The sequence below is a fragment of the Coturnix japonica genome, chromosome 3, assembly GCF_001577835.2.
Source record: "Coturnix japonica isolate 7356 chromosome 3, Coturnix japonica 2.1, whole genome shotgun sequence".
NCBI classification, from domain to species: domain Eukaryota; kingdom Metazoa; phylum Chordata; class Aves; order Galliformes; family Phasianidae; genus Coturnix; species Coturnix japonica.
Window position 1 is genome coordinate 35,045,241 of NC_029518.1, and position 26,572 is coordinate 35,071,812.

Consider the following 26,572-nt stretch of genomic DNA (forward strand, 5'->3'; position numbering starts at 1 on the left):
CTAAACCTCTAGCTCCTCTGCTTTTCTTTTCTAATATATGCATTACAAGTACCTGTTCACTCCTCAGCAGTCCCTTGTGAATTATGCATGTTAAGAATCCCATGCAGTCTCACAGAATTATATTCCTAAACCAGTTCTTAACTTTTTCACCCATCACTTCAAAAAACAGCCGAAGTGTTAATTACATTCTATTTCCTGATCTCACCGAGTCCTCTTTTCCTCTGCAGCAGCTCACCGAGACCTGCGATGCCACTGATGTGACAGAATCTAAACCGCGTCGAGAGCAGGGGCTGTCCCACGCCATACTCATGAGTCAGACCCTGGAGTGCCGAAGGGCCAGCCAGGAAGACATGGCCCTGGAAGACACAGCCTCTCAGCAAAGCCTGTCTGAGGAGCAGTAAGGGTTACTGGTAGTGCAAGGGCCACACGTTTGTCAAAATTCAAGACAGAGTTAAGTCAGGGAGCTGCAGGTGGGTTTATGTTCTTTCAGATTTAACACGCAACTTCCAAACATTTGTTTTTCTGACTTTTAAGCAAGAATATGGCAGGGCGTGGGTTCTTCAGCTGAAGGACTTTGGCGTGGGTAGGATTAGAAGATGCTCTAAAAATCACGGTGCCACTTCATCTCAGGTTCTTGTAAATCCTACAACAAGGAACGCAACCTGTGTGACATTCATTCCCCTGCAGAGGTGCTGACCCACGAATGGTGACAACAGAAAGCATAAATGGTGGCGAATGAGTGAACGCAATAGGAGATACTAACACAACTTAGTGAAAAGCACACAGGACATCTTTCCTGCCATAGCTAGACAGCTGATTGCATGCAAACTAATTGGCATTTGATATTTAACATATAACAAAAGACAGCTTTGAAGAGAAGCAGTGAACATATACAAGGACAGTGCTACATGTGCTGGAACATTAGAGAGAAATCCGATTTGACTCTTCTTCCCCAACAGCGAATCTCTTTATTTTCATCCAACACGTTATGCAGGTGGTAATTATGAATAGCAACATAGCATCACCCAGACCGATATACTGCATGCAGCTATACTGAAACATTGTGTGAACGAACCTTGCTAAACACATTAACAAAAGTCAAGCGCAAAGAAGAAAGTAGCCAGTGCATGGAAAGCCTTCACAAAGCATATGGTGCACCTTATTTGCAAAGAAAGCAGCTCTCTATTAACAGCTGCTCTTAAGTATCTCATGCTCCTGTTCAGTTTACAACAGTGTTTCTCAGACTGCAGGCAACCAGCCCTACTGGGAGATGCACAAAGGCCCAGGAGGGTTCTCTCCAAGGACAGCAGAGTGCAAAGCAGGCTGTAGTTACTGTCTGTGGTTGTACTGGGCCAGGAACAGCTCAATGCCTTTAATTGCTGGCCACAGCTCAGTGTCCATAACCATGCGTAGCCGGTAATTCCACACAACTCCAATTCTCCCCCAGAGAAATTGAGCTGCTGCCAGTTTAACAGTTACATAAAGACAGATGAAGCAAAGAGAGAGAGAGATGGTGCTCTCACAGAGTTTGAGAAACACTGATTTACAGGAATGCATGACTGTATTTGAAGCCAAAAGGCTGCAAGAAATCCTTAATGTAATATAGGGCATAAACACACGCGCGTTTGGTTGGTTTTGTTTTTTTTTAATTAAAAAATTTGCAGCTATGTATGTTTTGTTGTCCCTCTTCACTGAAACCACCACAGACTGCTCCTAGTTCTCCTCATGACAGGCACTGGCCCTATTTCTTGCTTTAAGGGCTTTGCAATCTGCTGGGATAAACCACCACCACCGTCTTCCTAAACTGTTATGTGCAACAGTGGGGCAAATGGCTGCAGAAAGCACTCAGCTTTCCCAGGTCAGCCTCAGCCAGGCCATGATTGCTAAATCTTAAACTACAACTTGAATTAACTTTTATCAAAAGCAACTCTATTGGTCTCAACCAAGCACAATGATTCTGTGCATCCACCTCAAGCAAACTAAACCACGCTGAGAATCAGCTGTGCAAACTCTTATTACGGCTGTATTCCATTGACACCAATGGTGACACCTTCTACCAGCACCACTTCTTCAGGAGACTCACCCATCTCCATGGCCTCTCTGCCCTTTAAGAAACACAGCCACCTCACAGTTCCTGACTGAGGTCAATCCACCAGCGCCTGGAGGACACAAGGTGCTACAAGGCTCAGGTTCCTGCTGCATGGGTTGGCTGCCAGAACAGGCAACCCCTAACTTCTGTATTCAGGCACCGCACAAAAACAGGAGTGAATTACTTGTAGTATCCTAATACAGGTTATTAACCGAGTATCCTAACACAACAGCATGTGATGGAAGATACATTTAAGGCATCTTTCTTTCCTTGGGAGAAATCTCTCTGTCAACAAGAGCAGTCAGTACATGCAGTTCTTTCATAGAGGCAGCAGCAGGGATGACGAGATGGAGCCCCCACCTGCTGCTCAGCTCATCCCCAGATAATAGCACTGCTGCTGAAGAGAAACATGGCATGATTTAATTCATGCTGCCTTGATGAGGCCCTCAATACAAGAGAGCAGGGAGGAGCACATCCAGCAAGTACAACAAGCTCCAAGCAGGAGGTTGATGAGTGTATGGTGAAACAAGCACAAGTACAGCACTTCAGCCCTTACATTAAATATGGGACGTTCACCACCTGCCCTCAGTTTGATTCCCAAAACTCCCTTTCCACTGGTAGTCTCTTGTTCACATCACATAGTGAACGCTGAGTGATAAACTCCTAAGAGTGAAGCACACCCAGAAGATGTTAGCAGCATTTTACCGAAGCCAACAGCAGGCTGCAGAACTGCTCACAGCCACCAGACATGCCAGCAAGCCGCCAGCCTGGCCTTCCTACCACAGCAAGCAAGAAGCAAACAGCAATGGGCACTATTCACAAAAGTAAGTTCATCCCAAAACACAAATGCCACAGGTCCTGCACATCCCACTATTTTGAGGTGTTTTCAGAAGCTTTTATATGTATACATACACACATACACAAGTAAGGAACTCACAGAATCACAGAATTGTAGGGGTTGGAAGGGACCTCTAGAGATCATCGAGTCCAACCCCCCTGCCAAAGCAGGCTCCCTACACCATGTCGCACAGGTAGGTGTCCAGGTGGGTCTTAAATATCTCCAGAGAAGGAGACTCCACCACCTCCCTGGGCAGCCTGTTCCAGTGCTCCGTCACCCTCACTGTAAAGAAGTTCTTGCGCACATTAGTGCGGAACTTCCTATGCTGTAGTTAAACTTGAGCTGCCACTGAAGAGACTTGCCTCATTTCTGCACATACAAAATGTTGACCTTCATGGCATTTAAGACAAACATTAGCAAAAGCACTTCCCTACCACTGGGATTCTGTATCCCTTGCTAAGACAGACAGGTAATCTCAATCTGAAATGCTGAAGTTCTTGGAGTCTCTGCAATGCTACTTGCATTTTTAAAGAGCTATTTAGTAGCATTTGGTTCCAACCCAAGTGACTGTATTCTCTTGCTGGGGAATTTAAGTTAGAGATTAGCTGAATTCTACGCAGCTCATAGAAGATTAGAATTATCAGTCAAATTCTCCAGCACATAATAAGCATCATCTCATCATCTTTTGTTTTGTTTTTTAAACTACCCAATTATTGCCATTTTTAGACTGCTCCCCGCGTTTGGAGCTGGTACTTACAGCATTTCACCACTGCTCGTACAACCTGAAATCTGCAAGACAGACGTATGACTTATAATTAACTTTGCAGTAGGTCCGGTATTAAAGATTCACCTCTCATTTAGCCTTCTCAGAGTATTACAAATCAAAAATGGTCTAATGCATGATAAATAATACAGGCCCTTTTTATTCCACGCTGCGTGCTATTTATGTTGAATTACAAGCCCCCCTTGCCAAAAACGTCCTCAATTCTCAGGCTTTGAGAAAATAATTGGTACCTCACAGTCCCCTCTTTTTTGCACCAATTAAAACCTGCAGGTGCGCTAATGTTGTCATCTGGATTCTTGCTGTTACATCAGAGGTTATTTGCACCAAATGTGTGCTATTAGTAAAATCAGCCCATCAGGGGAACGGCGAATGCTCTGTTTGTTGTTACAGTTCTCTCTGGGCTTTCCAAATATTGTACTAGCGTAAGACCAGAGAATACATTTTTTTACCTCTAAAGTAAACACAGGGTGCCATAGAAGTTAACTTCAGTTGCTAATGATGCTTTCTCATTCAGTGCATGTTCAGAACAGGCAAACCATTTCTTAAGGAGTGTCTCAAAACACAAAAGCCAGAAATGACCGTTGAAACCATTCAGGATCTCCTGCTGAACACAGATCACAGAATTTCTCTTTATTTCTCTTAAGAGCACCGCGTAGCTCTTAACAGATTTAAAGAACAGCAACAGCAATAAAACTCACCAATGTAGAGCCAGGCAGCAGAAAGGAAGAGCCACAAACGTCAGTGGCAAAAAGTACCCTCTGCTTGAAAAGGCTGATGTTTCCATCACAGCAGAGAAGGAAGAATTCACCTCCATTTTGGGTAAGTCACTGCAGTGACCAACTCCCTTCACAACACAAGATCCCATCAGCACACTGCTCAAAACTTAGTGGAGCTGAAGATTCTTTTTGTCCACTCTAACTATGGACTGCAGTGAGCAGGGCAATATACCTACTCTTATGAGGAACACACATCAGAAGGTGATGCAGTTCCTAACACTGGAGTTTGGAAACCTGAACTCCGCTGTCATCACTCCTGAAGAAATTCCCCTTCCCAGCCTACACTTAAGTATCAAATATCTCCATTTTGGATTTAAAAGTCAGACCTTCTTTAACACTTCTGAGAATGTTGGTACCTATTTAATCATTGAAAGAAATATTATTCTTCAGCATCTTTCATAGCTTAACTTATCCCACTGAAATTCAGATTATGGCTTCCATGTAAATCTCCTTTCTGAAGTTCTTATTCCCTTCAAGTATCTCCCATTTCAAATACACTGGCACGTGAAAAGTCACAGTTGCCAGTATCCTCTCCTTGCTCAGCAAATCAAAGCAAGGGAACCCCCACCTCACCTCAGTTTCACTAAGGGGAGTGAACCTGCAGTGCATCCACAGCCTCAGTAGAAGGCACACTCTTAACACTATCACTCCTATGCACGTAAAGGTGCAGACGCAAACTCCCACTAAAAGTTTGCGCACATCTAAAACAAAGCCTAACGAGGGCATATGGATGACTGCAAAAATCCATGCAACTCAAGATCACAGAATGAGATGGACGATCCAGAAGCCAATACAACACTTTGTAGCAGAAGGTGACCAAGCAAGAATGGTTAGCCACAAAAGTGCCCAGCAATAGCACAATAGCTGTCCACAGCAAAATCCCACTGAGTTGTGCTAGCATGAGAAACAGCACAAAGGGGAGAAAAAAGAGCACAAAAGGAACCTTTCAGTGCCAGACATCAGCAGTATCAGTACTACTTGCACAGCTGGGACATGAAAAGCACTGAAGGCACTTTATCACACAAGACAACTTTCATTTCCTTTGGCTCCACTTAGGGCAAGGATGTGCACCACTGTTCTCACTTAGGAAAAGGAATCCCTGGTTTTTAAAGTCTAGAGAAGCAATGGGGAATGGAGCCAGTGCACAAGGTAAAAGCTGCATGTGCAGCACTTTATCAGTTCTCAACAGCATAAAATCATGTCAGGGCTGATGTAGAAAGGACACTGGCAAAGTGGTTGAGCTTCAGATTCCTGCAGGTAATATAGGGCAGTTGCCTCTGCTCTTACTGCCAACCTTGACAGGATACGATGGTTTAATTCAGTGAGTGTCCTCCAGCTGGGCGCAGAAAAGCTGCTACATTACAAGCACTCTGAGTGCCCTCTAGAAAAAGGACAGAACAAGCACCTTGCACGCTTATTGTCACACAAGGGCAAGCCCACTGGAGGCACAGCACTGCTATCAGACTCCAACGCTTCAGATGGGATCTTTCACATTTAAAACACAGAAGCCAGCAGCCATCACTACCAAAGGCAATGAATGGTAAATGCTGGGGCAGGAGCTAGTCATCTTTCTTTCACAACAGTTCCATTTCTTGTTGCAAGTCCTGTACAGGCACAATTTGGAGCCCTTCATCCTTCTTGTCTGACAACAGACAGATGCCTGTACTAACGAGGGGATTACAAATACTTTGAGGACACAGCCTCTTACTGTGAAAAGCAGGCCAGAGTCATATTAGACTAAATAATATTCCTAACAGAGGGGATCTCTGAATTCTCTTTACCCCAGACCTGAAAGCCGTACTGTTACCCAAATGAATGTGGCCAGAACAGGGCTGTTGTGTCCTTTAACCCTTCTGCCATTTAATGAGGGACAGTGTCAGTACCAGACTGTTATCTAAACACAGGAAAGAAAAAAGACACTCCCTGCAAGCTCCCAGCTGTTTCCAGGGCACCTGTAAAAAAAAAATAAACATATTGCCCCATCCACCCACATTGAACTACTGGTGTCAGTTCACACAGAAATAAGTAACAAGAATGATGCTTGAAAATGCCTTTAGTTTGCTCACTTTAACAGTTGTTGAACAGAAAAGTTAAGAAGCAACTGAAGCCTTAACTTACAGCCAACGATGACTATAAATCATACAGTGAACAAGTGTGCACCTGGGAGGGAATTCTGTTTTAACAACATGCAAAATTGATTAAGTGGCAGCACTTTCCCTGAATACATTTGCAAACCTCAGAGGAATAAAAAAAATAAATACATTGTCTAACAGTCTCATACACTCCTTATATCATCACTAACCATTAAGTGTATACAGAACTAAGTAAGGAAAAAAATTAGATAAGCAAAAAAAAAAAAAAGTAAATACAATGGCTTGAAAACCCCCATACAGACACATGCCATATTAAGTCGATCCTGACCTTATAAACTCTGCGTGGAAAACATATGTCAAGACTTGACTCAGTCCTGTGAAGCTAAAAGGGTTGTATGTTCTGTCACACCAAGGCCACAAGTTCTGGTTCTTCAATGCATGTTACTGGGTGGGAATTACAGACCGCGAATTATCTTCCAGATAGAAATGTCCTCAACACTCTGAAAGACAAAGATCTCCAAGATATCTGGCAGCTAATTGTTTTTACAGGGTGTAACAGGATCAGAGTCCCACCATCTCCCTTTCTCAAATACCCAGGCTGGAATTTCACATTAACTACGTGTCTGTAGAATTTTTAAACGGATCAGCTTGTGAACAGAATAAACAAGAATCTTTCTATCTTAATTCTCAAACTATAGAGTAATACCAGCTTTACCCTGCTTACCCTGGATGCTCTAGTAACCCTTCAGGGGTTAACATAGGAAGGATAGACTAGAACATCCACAAGTGTAATGTTTTATATAGACAAAAGCTTTGGTGTTTACAAGCAATAAACAGTCTTCATCGTCTGCATGACTCCACAGCTGCCAAGACGTCCTGCAAGATGTTGTTCCTGTTTTCCTTACTCACCTAGAAAAAGAGAAATTAAAACGGATGTAATTGGGTGAATAACCCCTATATCATGGTTTACTTCAAAAAACAAAGCAGGAATTCAAATGCATTTCATTCTTGGTGGGCTGAGCATCAAACGCCTTCTTGTGCTACCAACAACACCTGACAATAACTAAACCCACCAAACTGCACATGATTTAATTACTCACGGATACCACAGCTTGAATAACTAACATGAATTGCTCAAAGAACCACTGAGTACTTTTACCATTACTAGAAAACCCTTTCAAATACCAAACCTATTTTTTCTACAATAAAGTGGAGGTCTTAGACCTTCAGTGCTTGAAAAGACCGTATTTCTACGGATGATAGGCCAAGTAAAAAGCATCATCAATGAAAAAATTAGAACTGGATTAACAACAGCAAAACTGTGCAGCAAGAAGCCTTAGCTCTGCAGGACAGAAATGCCTTGAAAGAGAAATAAGACTAACTTAAAAAGCTGGGGAACTTTTATTGTGCACTGAGGTATGTCCTTTGTTTACCAGTCCCTGGAAATGTTGGACTTTAACACCAGCCCATGTGAAAATTCATACAGTCCAACATCCTTCCTTCTGCTGGGTCTGCCTGTGTTGCAGCATCTGCAGACTACCATAAACTGCCAAGGCAAAGTTACCACTTGCTGGCCAGCTCAGCCCCTGGGTACAGCAGTGACAGCACAGAACTGTGGGGCTGGGGGTTGCAGATTTCCCCTTCTTGAAAGCTTTGCCCTGATACAGTCACCTGCATTATGTACGTGTCCACAGCATTACTAACTCAACCAGCACCTGGGGAGAGTGCTGGAGTGGTGAAAGGGCTAAAAAACTGCTAAGTGTCAGTAAAAGCTTCATTTAAAATGCTCAAGGAAATTGCTGCAGTGTTCAGATCTCTGCAGAAAGGGCAGGAAGAAATCACACAAAGAGAGATGAGACAGAAAAAGAACAAAAATAAGGGCACTCGTATCTATTAACAAAGTTTGAAGAGAACGAGAAGGTACCACAGTATACATGACATAAAGCTCTACACCAGCAAGGTTTTGTTGCATCCCCTGTAGCTACACTTAAGACCTGAGCACATGGATTTGGATTCCTTCCAGCCAGTATGGACCATAGTACTGAACAGGAAAAAGTCCATTATTGTTACCATCATCATCACCATGAAGCTCATCACAGCCCTACCCAAAAGATTTAACCTAGACAGCAATTGCTATTTGTCACAGACATCCTATCCAAGTGTTGGAAAACAACATTGTAAACCTTGAGACAGCGGTCTCACCTTTGACACTTGAATTCAAGAGAGCAAATCAACATGAGACTGAAGAAAAAGTGACTTAAAAAGAAAACAAAGAGGAAAGGGCAGGAAGATCTCCCTGAAAGTGTTGCTGTTTTTATTGAGCATCATTCCAAGACTATTATTAGATAAAAAGAAAGCCCACAATAGCAAAGAGCAAGACAATAAAGAATGGAATTGCTCTTCAGTAAGACTATTGAGGTACCCTGAGGTAAACAAGGCACAGAGCATAGATGAGCCAAGCTCTAAATCTCACAGCAAGTGTCCTGACATCCTGACTTTCAAAGGACCTTCTGAACATTTAATAGCTCTTCCCACTGTCTCAGAGCCAACGAAAACAATACTCCATTTTATCTGTCCTCTTCCATACCTACATGCCAGAACTCCAGCGAGAGCATCAGAGAGAAAGTGCCAAGTGCTGGGAAACTCTCACAGCCATTTTGCAAAGGCTGCTTGATAGATATCAGCCTCTTCTTAAGGCCTGGAGACATTCTACACAGGCAGCTTTCCCAGGCAGAACAAATCTCCCAGTATCTGTACTGAAGGTACAAAGAGATGGGAAGATTTTTATGGTGTAAAGGCAACTGTAGGTGCTGCTTTTTACTAAGCACTTAGATAATTTTGAACAAATGATCACTGGATAGTGATAGGACAAGGGGAATGGTTTGAAACTGAGACACGGGAGGCTTAGGTGAGATATTAGGAGGAAGTTTTTCACACAGAGGGTGGTGATGCACTGGCACAGGTTGCCCAAGGAGGCTGTGGCTGCCCCATCCCTGGAGGCATTCAAGGCCAGGCTGGATGTGGCTCTGGGCAGCCTGGTCTGGTGGTTGGTGACCCTGCACATAGCAGGGGGGTTGAAACTGGATAATCATTGTGGTCCTTTTCAACCCAGGCCATTCTATGATCACCTAATCTCCAAGGATGCAAGAGCAGAGGACAGAAGCTTCCTTTCCCTAACCATACAAGTACCATCGACTGGAACCTCTTCTTATCCATTTAACTAATAGTTTTCTTAAAAGGCAGAAACAACCAGACTTCACTGTGGGGTTTCACAGATGCAAAATGAAAAGAAAGGAAAATTGGAGAAAATGAAGGCATGCCAGCTGCTAAGGGTAAAGCAATCCTAGTTATGACACCACGTCTGCAAAATAACACAGATCCAGGCACTGCTAAAAGAGCCTCTTTACTTTCAGTGGAAAGTTGAGTTCTCAGCAAAATGGAACTGGGCAACAATGGAAAAAAATGTGTTAAATATCAGAGCTCCTATCATTAAGAGCTCTAAACGCAATAAATTAAACATTTGGATCCAAATCCCACCTACTTTTAGGGCATCTGGGCCTGTTTACAGCTACTGAATATGCTTCCAAGACAGAATGGACTGTAAAACCCACAAGAGCTGTGTCTGTGCCCTTAGCATCAAACATCAGAACCATCCTTGTGACAATAAAAGAAGGATCAGAAAACTCTGCTGAGTTACTTGAATGCGGCCTAACTCCCTGTTAAGTGACAAAGCAGACAGAACTTTTTTGGAAGGTGAACACATACATCTGCACTCTTCTGGGCATCATAAAAGCCAGCAAGAAAAAGCAAACCACAAGCTACTGGGGAGCTCCAAGTTCTCTGCACGCCACAGCCCTTCAAGAAAGTAGCTGGTGATTCAGTGTTTACTCCAGCCAGTAACACACTGAGCGTCCAGCAGCAGGTTCTGTTCCTGCTCATGCACTCATTTTAATCAGCTGGGGAAGAGCATGCAGTGTGTCACTGGAGTGAGACAGATGCTCTCCTGTGCAAGTCTTCAGCATAGCGGATCACTTGTCACCTGGGCACTCTTGCAGCCTGTTGCACATTTCACACCGTTGCTTTTAGCTAAACAATCCAACAGAGAAATCTGCATTTACAAAGAAACCCACACATTGTAATCTCAGCAGCATAAAAAGGATAGATTTTTTTCAGGTAGAGAAAACATTGCTCTATTGAAATGCACAGGCCATAACATTTAAAAACATGATGTAACGCCATGACACACGTAGTAACCTTGGGCTGAATGGCAGCAGCCTCTAGAACATCACCTGATTGGAAGAGGCAGTGGAAGACTTGAACTGTCCTTGAAAAGCCAAATACTGTTCTCTAAAACCATTTCTGAGAGAAGGAAACACACACTGCCTTGCCATGACTGCAGTAAGTGACTACTTTCTCCATCCCCTCTCCCTCACAAAGCAATTGTGCATACATGTAATGCTTACCCTGGAGCACCACCCCTATGAGGACAGGCTGAGGGAGTTGGGCTTGTTCAGCCTGGAGAAGAGAAGGTTGCGGGGTGACCTCATTGCAGCCTTTCAATACCTGAAGGGAACTTACTCCCAGGAGGGGAGTAAACTCTTGGAAAGGGCTGACAATAGCAGGACACGGGGAAATGGTTTTAAGTTAAAAGAGGGAAGATTTAGGTTGATGTTAGGGGGAAAGTTCTTCACTAGGAGAGTGGTTAGGCCCTGAATACAGGCTGCCCGGATGTTGTGGATGCCCCGTCCTTGGAGGTGTTCAAGGCCAGGTTGGACGGGGCCCTGGGCAACCTGATCTAGTAAATGTGTGTGTTTGGTGGCCCTGCCAGGCAGGGGGGTTGGAACTACATGATCCTTGAGGTCCCTTCCAACCCGGCTCATTCTGCGATTCTGTGTGGAATTCACATTCACACACATCCCTGTTCAGCAGCTCAACAAGCAACACACACTGGCTACTCAGTGGGAAATGTGGGTTTTGATCTCTAAGGGGAAAAGTAAGAGTTGAATGTTTATGAGGGGACAGGAATCTTTTCTTGTTTTTGTTGCTAGGGCTGCTTCAGCACTTTAAAAGGCTTTTAATTTGAAAAACAGAAAGATGATGTGGCTCTGGGCAGCCTGGTCTGGAGGTTGAAACTAGATGATCACCTTTTCAACCCAGGCCATACCATGATTCTATGATGAGACCACCAAGCAAAAGAAAGCTGTGTGTTTCCAAGCACTGCAGTTCTGTTCTTACTCTGAAGAGGAGAAAAGAAGATGGAGGCTCTGCTTTCTCTGCAGTAATTAAGATCACTCAGTATAAAGTGGTAAAAATTGTTTCCCTCCTCATTCACTTGGATTACAAGAAATACTATTGCCACTGTGCTCTGCTTCCACTCAAGAGCAGGCTGCAGAACCATACTGCTTGACAGCCTATTGCCCCTGCTAGTAAGCCAGAATCTGCAAATCTCAGTTACTATATTTGTAATTTACGGGTACTGTGCAGTTCAGTTTCAGATGTACAGCTTTATCATTTACTAGAAACAGTAACACTGAGCAGGAAAAACAACAAAGCAGAGAGGGCTGCATTTAGCTGGTGTTTGTAAAGTATCCAGGGCACTACTACTAGAAAAGGAAACCTCACACGTATCCCTTTGAACAGGTAGTTCTGTTGTGGAAAATTTGGGAGAATTTCTCTGTAACCGATCAGAAAATCGTTTCGAGGCCCCAATGTCCATAATGTGATGTCTGTAAAACAACATGATGGATTCCAAAGTTGTTTCACTGACTCCAGAGAAAGCGCACTCCATTTACAAGTGTCTTTCTTCCACAAATTATTTCTGCAAACTCCACTGCTGCTTTTTTTCCCCACCACCCCCCTCCTTGAATCTGATTTACTGGTAATATTTCTGCAAGCCGGTCTGCTAAAAATAAAAAGAAATCTGACTGTACTTTAGAAGATTTAACTCTTAGGAATAATGAATACTTCAGTGGCAATAATAAGTACAGTAAGAAAACTTAACGACAACGACATCATTACTTCTACAGGCTCTTAAAAGCAAAGCCAGCTGTGTGAAGCTGCGACTGTTGTTGTTTTTTAATAAGGTGAACACCTGCCCATTAAGAACCAAATGGAAACTAAAAGGCTCATTTCATACAAGCTCTCTACCGCTAACAATTGGTAGCAACAATCAGGTTTTTAAACAGAGCCAGATACAAACCCGTAACCCAGAACAGATGGCTCTTAAAGGGTATTTAATATTACTCACAGTGAACACTTCGACATCTTTCCTGCTTCTTATTTCTTCAACAAGATCCAGTGGCTTTCCCTTCGGTATTGGAATAGTTCCAAGTATCACAGTCCCAGAACCAGCCAGCATTTGACGAACAGCTTGAATAAAAGCCTGGCTGAAGAGTTCCATTTTACCAATCTCATCTATGATGCAAATCTTTTTCTCTGCATCGCTGCCCTGGTTTACCTGTGGAAAAGTGCATCAGGAGATTGTAAACATCACAGAACTCAGAACAAGCAGCAGAAATAACTGCCATGCTAATAAAAACCACCTCCAAAATAAATCTGTTGTTCTACTGGGGATAACTAAACAGTCAAAGCTGCTGCTGGTGGTAACTGACCGACTTCAAATCTGTCATTTATGTTTCAGCAAAGACTGGTGGAAAGGTAAGAATCCACGTATGGCATAGACACCAGCTATGATGGTAGGAAGCATGCAGAATATCATGCTTTCCTTCAGAGCAGAATTATCCAGCTGCTTGACAATAAAGAACTGCTCTCATTAAATCTGAGGGAACCAAACATTTCAAAACACCGAATTCCGCATTTAGAATAAATCAATATTGACACAATGTAATTACTAAGGACGACTTGCATTACATCCAATGTTGGAAGCTTGTAGCTAGAGAATGCCTTTCAAAAACTATCTTAAATTTAGAAGATAGTTCCTCACTATTTTGGCCATAAAAATAAAATTGCATCAGATGTTTACAGCCTTAATCTCAGTTTACGAACTTTAATTACGATTCCAGATTTTATGAAGGTTATTTTTCCATTATCAGCTCATACAGGAGCACTTTTGTCTGTGTCAGCTGAGCCCTCAGTGCTGCAAACTGAGGCACACAGAGGAGTGAATGGACTCTGGCAGGACTCAGGGTCTTCACCTCTGGTTCCACTATTTGTTACATCATGATAAAACTTTGACAGATCAAAGCAGTTTGTCTACAGCAAAACAGGAAGGCGGGAGTCAAACTGTAAACAAAAATGTGCTGATCTCTCCAGAAGCAAGAACACTGTTCTCCTTCACCCTAAGCCTCCTGCTTCTGTTTGATCTACCGCTTTGGCACAATCTCTTGCCACAAAATTGACTTGACCATCAGCTTTGAGATCAGAACCTGCCATCACAGCAAGCAACGCAGAGGCACATAGTGATAGCACCTCTAGAACTGAAAACAAACAAACACCAAATGAAAACCAAAATGAAACATTCCTTGACAAAAACAAGAAATGGATCCTCGGTCTTGCTTTCACTCCTCACACCCCTTTGGTTTTGGTTTTTGTTGCTCTAAGTTCATTAATTCCCTTCTTCATTGGCCCCCTGAGCTTTGGCAGCATAGAAACATCACAATGTGATTTTCAGCAGCACTGTTCAGCAGCTACTGCACACAGTTTACGACACGCTATTGCTAAAGTCAGATCTGTTCTTGTTTAATTTTGAAGGGTGGGAAAGGTTGGGGTAAGAGAGGAAGAAGGAAAAAGGGGGATGATCATAATATTGCTTGCACTGCTGACCAGAGAAGGACAAGAAAAAGAACAGAGTCTTGTCACAGAGCACTGCCTGTGCAGTTGGCTAAATGTGAAATTAGCAGATTGCTGTAGCATTTAAAACCAAGCTGTGCTTACAGAGTGGTAATAAAAATTACTGGATTTAAGACATGAAAAATGTTTCTACTGAAGGAATGGAATTAGAGCAAAAAGAGGGAGAAAAAAGGGATATGAAGAGGAACAGTGACAAAATCCTTTCTTGTGTTTCTTTCATGCAGTAAGCAACCTGGACGCTTTGTGCAAGGTGGTGGCATAGCAAGTAACTTCCTACTGGCTGTCTCTCAACCCAAGGCCTGGCCACGGACAATGTCACATAAAGGAGGAGAGGCAAAACAAGCTCACACCTCACACCAGGCACGAGAGAAAAAGCCAGCTCAAGAATCATTGAAATTCAAGACTGGAACCTTCATTAACATCAATATTGAGTGCTGTAGAAGAGCCTTCCGATAACAATCATTATCATAAAGCATTTCTTCCAGCAACTTTAGTATAATACTCACATTTCTCAGCACAGGCAGAACCAAGTGCTCAAATGAAATAACGTCTACAACGTATTGTCCAACACGGCATTCACGTCTTGAAGTAGAAGAATCAGAACTGAATGTGAAAGACATACACAAATCCTTCTAAGTAATAAGTTTAGCAAGAACTTACTGCAGTCATTGCAAGTGGATTTACTAGAATAAGTTACTCCACTAAGTCAATTTGCTCTTAATTCTTCCAAGCAGAGAAACCGTGAAAGCAATGCATTATGTAATATTGCAGCTAGCATACTTTCAGATAACAAATATACCATAAGATACCTACAGTCCTATGTAAGCTTCAATTTGAACACTGTACAGAAGGACAAAGAAAATATAAAAGGTAATAGAGATATTCGCAATGAAATCAAAATATACACCTGCATTTTCTGCAGGCATAGGAGCTACCTTTAAATTAGGCAGTGTGATACTAGACAGCATCAAAGCAACAACCTAAAGCTCAGAATAGGTTGCAGAACACTTCAATGGTCTTTGAAAACTACTGTTTGCATGTACAGCATCACACTATTCTGGGTAAGCTGCGTTTGTTAGCAGTGTACAAGTTATTTGACCAGCTCAGTTATGTCTGAACATGATGGAAATGTCATACATGGATCTAGACTAAGTTGTGCAGGAATCATTAATCTAGCCTGGTAAATTAGGTGACTGCTCTGCACTTCTGAAGCCCTATTCTTAGTGGGCCTCCGAGGCTCCCTTTTTCTTTAAATTCACATGTAGGATTTGCAGGCCAGTCAGTGGCTCTTTAATACAACATTACATGCTATTCATCTTTAATTTTCAGATTCTGCACTCACAGATCAGCTGGAAGAAAGAAATAATCTTTCCTCCTGTCTACAGACGCTACGCACTGTATCCCAAAGAGACCTGGATTCAGGAGAAAAGCTCTATCTGGTGCAAAATATGAAGTAAAACAGTTTTCTCCAGGTCATTTTCTTTTTTAAACTATGTGATACAGTGACTATACAGATAATGCAGGTATCAGCCAGAAAACGAGAACTGAACAAAGAACATGACATGAAAACTGTATCTGTGCTGGCAGTCACCTTCTGTTAGGGCACTTAACATGCTGACAGACCAGAGAAGCATAAAACAACAAGCTGCTTAAAACAATTTAAACCTCAGTACCTAACTCTAGATAAAGGACCTCGTTTTCCAGATAAAGTGACAACATCAAATCCTCTTCTCCTGCCACCTTCTTTAACTTCCTCTGTGTAAAATCCATCAATGGGAACGTCTGAGGACTTTAGTGCTTGAGTGACTTTCTGGATCAAAGTAGTTTTTCCAATCCCTAGAAACAAAGAGGAAACAAAAAGTATGTGGCATTAATCTTCTGTAGTAAAAGCCTATGTTTAAACATCACAGTAATTACGTGATTTAGGAGGAACATCCACTACAAGCCTGCAAATTGGTTTTTCGGTAGTTTTTGTTTTTTCTTAAAAGGCAGGAAAAGCAAGAACAGACAAGCCTTTTAAAGCCCATCCAGTACTGATGCTATGATCTTTTATTACCCCACATCTACAGTGAAGTCACAACAGAATGGTACAAATACCTCAGGCTATAGGTGAACTTGTTAACTTTGATTGTGCCTGGGCAGGCCACAGAGCTTGCCCCAAGACAAGCAAATGTACAAGAGATCAGCCCACGGTGAGAGCCATACTGTTACACGACTGGTACCTAAGCCAACTACAAGGGTGACTGATGAACCTCCTGGTCCATCACTGCTATTCATTATTTTTCAAGGACGGAAATGAATTTATCCTCTTTTTAGATTAGGTCAAAACTGATTGCTATTGCCAGAGGCGTGACTTCCAGCAAGATGAAGTACATACTACTTCTGTTCCATCCTAGAAATTGGAATTGCTCCATACCCTTGAGTTATCAGCTCCTATAAGGCAAAAAAAATAGACTCCTAATGCTACAATAATTAAAGCAAACTTACTAGATACAGGGAAAAGTATTTTATCTTATTTTTTTTCCTGTGAGATCAATCAAGCCCCGGAAGAGGTTGCCCAGAGAGGCTATGCAGCTTCATTCTTGGAAGTTTTCAAGACCTGACTAGATAATCCATGAACAACTTGGTCTGGGCTCAGCTGACCCAGCTTTACACCTCCTGAAGTCTCTCCCTGAATGAATTAAACTGGGCTCCTACAATCCATTCTCCCACCCTAATAAAGATCTTCAAGGCCTTTCCCAGCTGATGTCATCTATTTGATGTACTGTGTGCATGCTGGCCATCTTCCAGACACCCTCTGTTCCCACAAAGGAGCTGTTTTACTTTTATAGAAGTAAATCCCTTGACAAAACTAAGCTTAAAAGAGGAGTGTTGCCTCTCAGAATTTAATGTTACCATTTCATTTTTAATCATTATTATAATGAAAAACTGCTTTGGAAAAATAGAGTTATCCTGCAGGAGAAAAAACCCAAACATTAAACTTCTGGACACGAGGAATATCTACTACTGCAGTGTGCATAAAGATGTCAAGAAAAGTCTTTTTAACATGCATATATCAAATTCCTTGCCCAAATTTTAAGCAGATTTAGGAACTTGGGAACAGATTTAGTTACACATTTATCTAATCAAAACGGTACATTCAATTTCAGTCAAATGAACACAGGCAACCAGCTCAATCTCCTCTGCAGCTGCCAGTTGACTGCCTCCGCTCCAGGGTATAGGAAGGACAAATAAAGCCAGTGGAATCTATCTCTACCTGAACCTACCAGGAGCATTTTATTTTAATCCCAGACCACACAAGTACCTGCAAAAGATTCACTCAGAAAAAGAATTAGGCCCATGGCTTTATTAAAACAAACTCTGCCATTGTGCTGACTGCTTTGATTACTAACTCTACAGCTCACATAGCCTTCCTCTCTCCCTTCAGGATTAGCAGCTTTTCAGTACCTAAAGTGGGGAATTATACGCAAGAAAGGGAAAAACTCTATAGCAGGGGCTGCTGCAAAAGGACAAAGGTTTCAAATTGGAAGGGGGAAAATTTAGACTGTATATAAGGAAGAAGTTTTTTATAGCAAGGGCAGCAAGGTACTGAGACAGGTTACCCAGAGAAGGAGTGGATGCCCTCTCCTTACAGACATCCAAGGTCAGTCTGACTGGGGCTAGAAGCAACTAATCCAGCTGCAGGTGTCCCTGTTCAATGCAGGGGAGCTGAACTAGACAATCTTTTAGGGCCCCTTTGAACTCAGATTAATTCCATAGCCACATCCATCACAAAACACCCCTCCAGCCAAAGCCTGCTATCCAACACCGTTACTCTGTAACTGTACACAGCTTAAGTTGCAAGAGTAAAATCGCTACAATTAAGAAAAGACAACAACAACAACAAAAAGAACAGCATTAAGAAATTATTAAAAACTGAAGCTTGAGTGACGTTATCCAGGCATTTTTCTGCCCAACAGCCAGCAGTGGGGCTGGATCCAGGGACAGCCCACCAGCACCTGGCAGCACACACTACACAGAATTGGGCCGGAACCTAAAACGGGTCCAGCGTGAGGAAGTTACCAACGAGTCAGCAGGCGACTCAAGGGGAGGACAACGGCGACAGCCCCGCACGGTGCCCGCAGGGAGCGGCCAGGCCCAGCTACCGCCGGAGCTGCGGCAGGGGCGGCTTCCTACCCGGCCCGGGGCTTACATGCCCCGCCGGCCGCGCCGGGACAAGTGCTGGGCCCTCGCCCAGCTCCTCGGGCTCCTCTTGCTGCTGGCACCAGGCAGCCTCGTTACCTGGGGGTCCGGTCAGGAAAACGTGCCTGGCCATGGCGGGGAGCAGCAGGCCACGCTCCGCCCTTTACAGCCGGCGCAGCACGGCGCCGCGGGCGGCATGAGCACCGCCTTCGTTCCGCCTCTCTGCCGGCCGCCCCGCGCATCATACCATGGTCGGGTTGAAGAGCGTAGTGCTGTAGCTTCCCGGGGGTCTGGAGTACCGTGAGGGGTTGGTGTTGCTCTGGATGGGGATGTCTGGCTGCCTTAGTGCTTCCCGCAGGATGGGTGTTATTTAAGAGTTGGGGTTAAAGGAACGAGGGGATAAATTCGTTTCCTAAACGATTTCTTTATTTTTTTTTTTCAGCCAGCCTGACCTACTTAATTTCTGACTAAGTTAGAAGAAGCTTTCCCTCGAGGTTTCTTTGTTTTTTTACCCATTTCAGTAAACAGCTTGATCCAGGAAAGCAGTCAATAAAAAGACAAATGAGTGATCTGATAGCTCCGTGCAGATAAGCAAGGGAAGGGTAAGCAGCGGGTTCATCGACTGCCTCGCTACAAAGCTGAGTGAATTGGGTCAGAATGCAGAGTTATAGAATAGCAGAGGTTGGATGGGAGCTCTGGAGACCTCAGAGCCCAACCTCCTCGCACAAGCACAGTCCCCAGGAACGCATCAGCCAGTGCCGTGGCTTTTGAGGAATCTCCTAGGAAGGAGAATTTAGAAGAAGAGAGATTGTAACTCCTAATTCTTGTTTACCTATACTCCACTTTCACTGATAACCACATTTGGTTAATATCTTTCTCTTAAACATAGTGACTTTTAGTTCTCATTCCACATGAGTAATGTTGAATGTGTATCATGCTCAAACACTTTAAAAAGCCTTGAAAACTCTGACATGCCTTTTGGAGGGATGGAGGGTCAAGAGGGAACAAAGCTTCCAATATAATCTGAACATGAAAAATGCATTCTCATAGTTTACATCCCAGGACTGTTTTTGTTGTTTTTCTTTTCAGGACCAGTGAAATTACCACAGTGTTAACTTGTAGCTTCCCACAGGGGCTTGTCAGGCATCTTTAATCTAAAGAAAGAATTACAGCAAAGAACTGTGTATTTACTAGACAGCTAACACAAGTACAACATTTTATAACTGGCTACTTCACCCTTGGCCTGGACTTCCTGCGCAGAACTTATTGTGGTTGGTTTTACAGGTAGGTTTTCTGTGTAATATTAAACTATCTCAGACTTCTGGCTGGTTGCCCAGGCAAGCCAGCATAAAGAGAGCCACACAATGTTGTTTTGTTCAATGTACAATTTTACTAGGTTTTATAAATCAACCTTTGATTTGCAGAAGTGCATGTGGGGAGTTTTAGGGCTATCGCTGTTTGACAGAACCCTTGGTTTCTTGTACCGTAATTGAAGAACCATTTCATTCTGCTTTCAGATATAGAAATAACTATCAGTTATTTCACTGTGTTGCTAAATCTTTGGGCTTGCAACCAATTGTGTGAGTAAAGGCGTTGCAGCATCAGGGCTTGAATTAATTAGCTTTCCATTATAATTTATGTATTTTTTACCATAAAATGTGCTCTCCTTCTGGGTGCTGTGTCTAGACTGAAGTCATTCAAATGCACCAAGAACAGGCAGTAAGTATGATGACTGCTTTTGTGGAGTTCTGCTGTTAAGGGGACCTTGTGTTTGCTAAATGCATTTGAAGTTTTATTTATATTTCCTCAAAGACTTAGAATTTGGGTCTGCTCCCTTTTGTATACTTTATAATCTAGTCGCTGCATAGAACACGAGCTGTTCAAGAAGCATGAAGTGCCATGTGCATGTTGCCTTCTTTGTAGCTGTGTGCTATAGCCAGTTGTCTGTGAAATCAGCCTGTTTGCTCTCCTGATCATGGGATTTCTGCTTTTTTGGCTGGCTGGAATAAAAAATACAACACATACCCTAGCATTGCCAGTAATGCTGGAAAACATCCCTGTTGGAGTAGGGAAGATTGTGACTCTGAGTTGTGAGTGACCTGTAGAGACCTCAGAGGGAGCTGCCAGTCATAGTTATAAACTGCTTGCTAAGCCTGGGGAAGCCTGCCTTTAGTGCTAGATGTTCACTAAAAAACTTGGATGGATTCCTAGATCTTTACATTTAATGGGGAAAAAATTAATTAACTGCAAGTTTCCAGACCAGTGGCTAAGAAAAGAGGTCATTTTTGTTATTTATGGTATTCCTTAGAGCAGAAGCTGGAAGGAATGAGAGTGTAATCTACCATCTCTGACCTGTACCCTCAGTTGGGCAGTAGTTTACGTTTTAGCACTGCCTCAAGGAAGGCTCAGCACGCTGTTAGACTTCTGCTCCTTTGTTTATCTGCTGTCTATGATTTTTCTGAACAGAGAGAGAAAGTTTAAGTTAAGTTGAAACCCTTTTCTTGCTCTCTGCCAGCAATCATTTTTTTGATCCATAGCACTCAGATTTTGTACAGCTTTTTGCTGAGGTCAGAATAGAGAAGTACACTTTATTTTTTAAGGGGTTTAATTTTAGAGAGTTCTTGGCTTTGTCCTTGTTCTCGCTTGCAGGAAATGTTCCTGCTCACAGGTAGTGGGCCTAGCTGCATCCCACTAGGCATCTAATGATACCAGCAGTTGTTTCCTTCTGACTGCCTCAGCTTTGCCTGTGGGGTAAGCATGGTGTCAGCAGGTGTCTGAGAATAAGCACTGAGCGTCTATGGCCTGCCAGTCTTTAATCTCAAACTTCCCAGAGAGTTAAGCCACCAGGTAAATGCAGGGCCTCCTCTGGATGAAAACTGTGGCACTGTCTGTGTCAGTGATTTGACTGTGAATGTTTTCCTGTGTGGTTCACAAAGTAGGAATTCTTTATGTTCCATCATTGGTTGTCACTGTTCCTTCAGCCAGAAAAGTTCCTGTCTTGCCTTACAAATGAAAACACAAAGATTAATCATGGGGAACACATCTGTCCTAGATTTTTCCCTTAATAATTATCTTGTTCTCTACATTAGGTACAGATGTTCCTTGCAACTTGTTGCATCTCTTCGTGGAAACAGAATGCTATTTGATTGTATTGTTCTTAAGGCTGAAAAATAGCATGAATGTAGCATTATTATTTATTTCTTCATGAGACATATGTGCTAGCATATGGGCAAGTGTATAATGAAAATGTGTCTTCGTAGTTTACTTTCCTGATCACTGACTGCCCAATACAGACACTTTTGTTATCTAGCAATCTTGCTGTAGAAGCTTATTGTCAGGGAACAGCAGGAGCTGAGGGTAGCAGAGACTTGAGATGTTGCCCTTGTTGTCCAGTATGTGAACTCTGTGGGTAGTTCTGGGATCTGTGCACAATTCCAGACAAGGAAATAGAGCGAGTCAAGTCCAAGATCCATCCAGGTAGTCCAGTCAGGAGCAGCAGGAGGCGAGGCCAGAGAGAAGACTGAAAACAAAGCTGGAGTATCTCTGGCAGGTTCATCCAGGAGACAGGGCAGGGGACATAGCTGCAGCACAGGTCTGAGGCTCATACAGAAAGCAGAAGCAGAGACAGGGCTGAGAACAGATATCCCTACTACACAGCTCAAGCAGAGACTGAAAGTCTAGGGAGAAGCTGAAATGGGGCTCCTGTGAGTGCAGGGAAGAGGATGAACGGAGGCACCGGATGAGGCTGGTCTGGGCCTGTTAGGCTGATCAGTGACTTGTTCTTTTTTTAGATTGTCTGACCCTCTGAATCGCGTAGTTCTTGCTTTTTGTTTAAAGCTGACCATACTTTTCTATGATGTTTGATGCTAGGCTGGTCCTAGGAAAAAGAAACCAGTGTGATCGTGCTGTGTATATATGTATGTCATTTCACCTCTAATAACCTTTAAACCTCCTGGGCAACTGCAACCAATTTAGTAGAGAGGAAAGAGTCAAAAATCCAATAAGTTGCTATACATTTTTAGACATGCATGTCTGGATATAACACAAAGACCTTTCAATGCTTGGAGAGAAATATGCAGCATAAGTGGAATCCTTATTAAGCGGGAGAGGAGCCATGCAGAGTTCAACCCATAGCACAAATCTGTAGGAAACCAGGTTTCACTGTTTCCTTTCTCAATGAAACAGCTTTCTTGTTTGCTCTTTTCAGTGATCTCCCACCTCCTACTTCTTCAAAAAGAAAATAATCTCCTTGAAACTGCATGACATGTTGTATGAGATTCTTACGTTTTTAGTAGAAATAGCAAGAAGCATTCACTCTGGAAAAAGAACTGAAAAAACAACTTGGCTTGTTATAGGATGATGAAAATAGATTTCCTACGTTAATCTGTTATTTTGACTTAAATAGTCACCTGCAAATCTCAAATTTCAACTATGCTGTACATTAGATGTCAGTGGAATGACCTGTAACTAAGGTAGAACTTTACAGCAGTAGAGAACAGATTTGATCATATTGCTGGATTTCTCAGTTGCTGTTTTTTAAGGTGTAACATTTTGTCAAGAAAATGTCATTCTTATGATTGTTGGTTTATATAGGCATGAACATAAGTGAATTTCTTTGCTACCTCAAGTGGCAGTTGGCAGAATGCTATGCTGGGACAAATGCGTCAAGCAGTAATTCTAGTAAGACAGTTTAATCAAAGAAACCATAGGATGAAGTGAATGCAAAAATCCTAGGACAGCGAAGCAAATTGTCTCCCACAGGGGACCTAATCTCAAATGCAGGGAAAAAAAATCCAGAGTTTAGTGGGAAGTAAGCCATTCTGACATGCTGCTTTTGCTCTTTATTCCCCCATGCAGCCATTGGTAAGACTGAACATGTATTCCTAACAGACACTGATTTCTCCTGTTGTTAGCATCCCACACATGGTGTGATGGACTTTATGACTCATGATGCCCTCAACTATTGCTGAAACTAGGACTCCTCACTCCCCTTGGTCTCACCAGAGGGTGGTATGGGGACCCAGGGGATCGTATTTGGGGTTCAGCGTGGCCAGATGAGTGTGACACTCAGCCCTTTTTATCTTTCATTTTCCCATATTTGTTCCTGGAGGCATTCAAGGCTGGGCTGGATGTGTCTCTGGGAAGCGTTGGTCTGGTGGGTGTCAACCCTGCACATATCAGGGGTATTGAAACTAGATGATCTTTGAGTCCTTTTCAACCCAGGCTGTTCTGTGATTTCTCCTCAGACAACTTTGTCCCTCCCTTTCCACTGGAGTTTTTGGAGTTCTCCCAGCCACATGCATCTTTGTTCCTCGGTGTGTATGGCCTGTAATCACAACTTAACAGATAAAGTGAGTAGACAAACTCTCCCTCTGCTCTCACAAAACCTTTCAGCAAGAGTTGCAGTCTATATATCCACTGTCTGAAATGACTTGAATCTTTCATAAAGAAAGGGGCAAAAGGATTTCAGTGCCTTGCCCCACTGGCTGAGTATACAGGTCATACAATTCTTAATTGTCTATCATTCAGATTTGGTTGAAAAAGCTCGTGAAAACAGGTTTGGTGTTACTGTTTATTTACAAGGAATTAGATTGTTTTTCTCCACATTCATAAATTTACACTGAATGTAGCATGTCATTTTATTGCTGCAATCATGAAGTCCTTCTGTAATGCATGCTATTCAGCTTTTCTCCTATCCTGAACATTTAGCATCACCAGCAAGCCATGTCACTTCACTATCCACTATCTTTTCTATTTATTTAGCTTTGAAGTAAAGTAGGTCCTACTGTACATCCAGAGGGACAACTTCCAGATGGTGAACTTCATCATCATGAAATTTTCCCCCTTGCCCCTACATTGTCTTTCTTCTGTTTTATGCAATTACTTATCCGCATGATTATCCCATGGTGGTAGCTCTTAAAAAGCCTTAGGCGAGTGGCCTTTTCGAGAGTGTTTTGGAAACCCAGCTGGATCTTGTCATTTGGATATCTTCATGTCCTGAAACACAGTTCAGTAGCTGTGTGAAACATGACTTTGGTCTCTTGCCTGTGACAAGGACACTATGCTCTTATAGTATGTTTCTAGACATGGGTATGTACGTTGGTCAGTTCTTGCTGGAAATGAGAAAAGGCAAATTATACACAAGGCCCCTGAGCTTCAGTAATTCAATTTCTCAGAAACTTTATGCACTTTTTTTTTTTTTTTAAACTGCTTATTATATATATACTTGGTGATACCTTAAAATGATTCCAGGTGGCTTTTATACCCCATTGTATGGTAACTGCTGAGTCACAGCCTGAACCACTGATTGAGCACCTGGGGAAAGGAGCCGGTCAGCCCTGGGAGCACAGGTGAAGGCAATTCAACTGTGTGACTGGAGGGGGTGGAGCCTGGCTGCATCTCTCTTAGACCTCATTTCAGGGCTGATTGCTGCTTGAGAAGGATTTTTTGGTTGGTGATCTCTTCTGGGTGAAGCTTTCCCCTCCAAACCTAGTGTCTTCTGATGCGGGTGAGTGATCTTCTTTCCTTCGTTTATTGGACTTTTCTATTTTGCTGGTTCTTCTGTTATTGCACATGCCCTTCCCATTACATTGATCCATCCAGATTCTGTGCCCACTAAGTTGATAGTTCTGTTTGGTTGAAGCCAGCAGTTGGTCTCAGTAATCATTGTGGGTCCCCTACAACTCAGGGCATTCAGTGACTGCAAGATGCTAATCAGCATAAATGAAGTTGTCAGTAGGATCCATAAATTGTTTTCTTGTTCTTTAGTATGCTTACTTTGGGTTAAAGCTTTTGATGGCTCAAGGTCAGAAGAGACCATTATGCATATCTGCTCATATCTGTGTGTAACAGGTATTGTGAAATATTACCCACTAATACAATGTGAAGTGTAATACATTACAGTTAGTTGAAGCTTTGTCTTTTAGAGAACTATCAAAATGGGTTGTTGGAAAATATGCTATTTCAATAAAATATTCTAGTAGTTAATTGCCTTCATCTAAAATTTGAATCTTCTTCCTTGTTTAGATTTTTCAAGCTTTGATTTTCAACCAGTGAATCTTGTTATGTCTTTAATTAAATAAACCTGATGCTGATCTGATTAATCTGATAATATGCTTGCCTATATTTGTGTCAATATGAAAGAAATGCCTGTATGTTTTTCTCCATTTACATCTCCACCCTCACAACAGTTGTCAGTTTAAGGGAGATCCTGTACCCCTTCTTTTCTGAGGAAAAGTGAGACATTGGTAGTTACTTTTCTTTTTCTAGCCAAGGAAAGAACAAAGGAAATAGTTTTTACCTGCTGCATTCCTCTTGGTGCCACCTGTTATTTTGTCCAGCCAAAGAAAGAAAGAAAGTCCTAGTGAGTAAACACGCACTCTATCCTGTGTTAAAATCCATAGAAACCCTGGTGTGGCTGTCAGTTGTTTCTTATTTGAAGTGAAAAACAAAACCCTCTTTCTGTATTAGCAGTTAATGGCATTGACATTGCTGAATGGTCAATTCAGTTCAGTATCACTGGGGAAAAAAAGTAACTTGAGCAATCAGGTGGATGGAATTCATTTTTTAAATGATTAAACCATCTTCATGGTTACCATTTGCTTTAGTTACTATTTTTCATCATGTGTTTTCTAGCTTAGCTGCATTTGTCATGTTACTGGTAATGTAGTTATGTTTAATTTTGCCTATAAACCCTTGTAGAGGGCTGTGTATAATTCTGTTTCTGTCATTACAAATTCTGATTCATCAGTTTAGGTTATTGTTCTGAAGAATTGGTTGCTAGGAACAGTGGTCTGCCTCCTTGCCAGGAACCAAGAATTTGTTTTCTTCCCAGAAGAAAAGCTGTTATTTACTTGCTCATAATACGTGCTTTGTCTGCATCACTGCTGTTTGGATCCATTTATATGTTAGGTGTTTTTCAAGTAAAAATTCTTTCCAACTGATAATCTGTTGAGGCAAGTGGATGGACATCACCTGCTTAGAAATATCATAGGAAGGCAA

General features: G+C 42.5%; 2 protein-coding genes and 1 long non-coding RNA gene across 8 annotated transcripts in view; 2 read left to right on the top strand and 1 right to left on the bottom strand.

Annotated features, from left to right (window-relative positions):
* Window positions 1-1,671, top strand: part of PCNX2 (pecanex 2) — a 133,460-nt gene extending 131,789 nt beyond the window's left edge. Inside the window, exon 34 of one of the 3 annotated variants that reach the window (XM_015857877.2) lies at window positions 228-1,671. In XM_015857877.2, the coding sequence (XP_015713363.1) occupies window positions 228-401 (174 nt within the window). In that variant the 3' untranslated portion in view covers window positions 402-1,671. The remainder of the gene's footprint in view (window positions 1-227) is intronic. The other 2 variants (XM_015857878.2, XM_015857879.2) reach the window with 2 other exon arrangements.
* Window positions 1,672-6,522: 4,851 nt separating this feature from the next.
* NTPCR (nucleoside-triphosphatase, cancer-related) lies at window positions 6,523-18,802 on the bottom strand. 3 transcript variants are annotated; one of them, XM_015857881.1, is made up of 5 exons: window positions 18,671-18,801; window positions 16,063-16,225; window positions 14,896-14,992; window positions 12,828-13,037; window positions 6,523-7,489 (listed from the first exon to the last, which is right to left on the bottom strand). In XM_015857881.1, exons 1-5 carry the CDS (start codon window positions 18,702-18,704, stop codon window positions 7,421-7,423), a joined length of 573 nt encoding a protein of 190 aa, XP_015713367.1. In that variant the 5' UTR covers window positions 18,705-18,801; the 3' UTR covers window positions 6,523-7,420. The 3 variants fall into 3 exon arrangements, with proteins under 3 accessions (XP_015713367.1, XP_015713369.1, XP_015713368.1); XM_015857883.2 differs by lacking the exon at window positions 6,523-7,489 and adding an exon at window positions 12,065-12,479 and having other exon boundaries at window positions 18,671-18,802; XM_015857882.2 differs by lacking the exon at window positions 6,523-7,489 and adding an exon at window positions 12,065-12,482 and having other exon boundaries at window positions 18,671-18,802.
* A 15-nt stretch (window positions 18,803-18,817) lies between these two features.
* LOC107311405 lies at window positions 18,818-26,088 on the top strand. 2 transcript variants are annotated; one of them, XR_001554045.2, is made up of 4 exons: window positions 18,818-18,878; window positions 19,661-19,855; window positions 23,818-23,922; window positions 24,824-26,088. It is a non-coding gene; the product is annotated as an uncharacterized LOC107311405 (long non-coding RNA). The 2 variants fall into 2 exon arrangements; XR_001554044.2 differs by having other exon boundaries at window positions 18,821-19,173.
* The last annotated feature ends 484 nt before the right edge of the window (window positions 26,089-26,572 follow it).

Coding starts and splice junctions, on each gene's coding strand:
- NTPCR (XM_015857881.1), bottom strand. CDS start 18,704: ATGGCCAGGCACGTTTTCCTGACCGGACCCCCAG. Junction 16,226..18,670: donor TTTCCTGACCGGACCCCCAG/GTAACGAGGCTG, acceptor CTTTGTTTCTAG/GGATTGGAAAAACTACTTTG. Junction 14,993..16,062: donor GGTCCTTTATCTAGAGTTAG/GTACTGAGGTTT, acceptor TTTCACATTCAG/TTCTGATTCTTCTACTTCAA.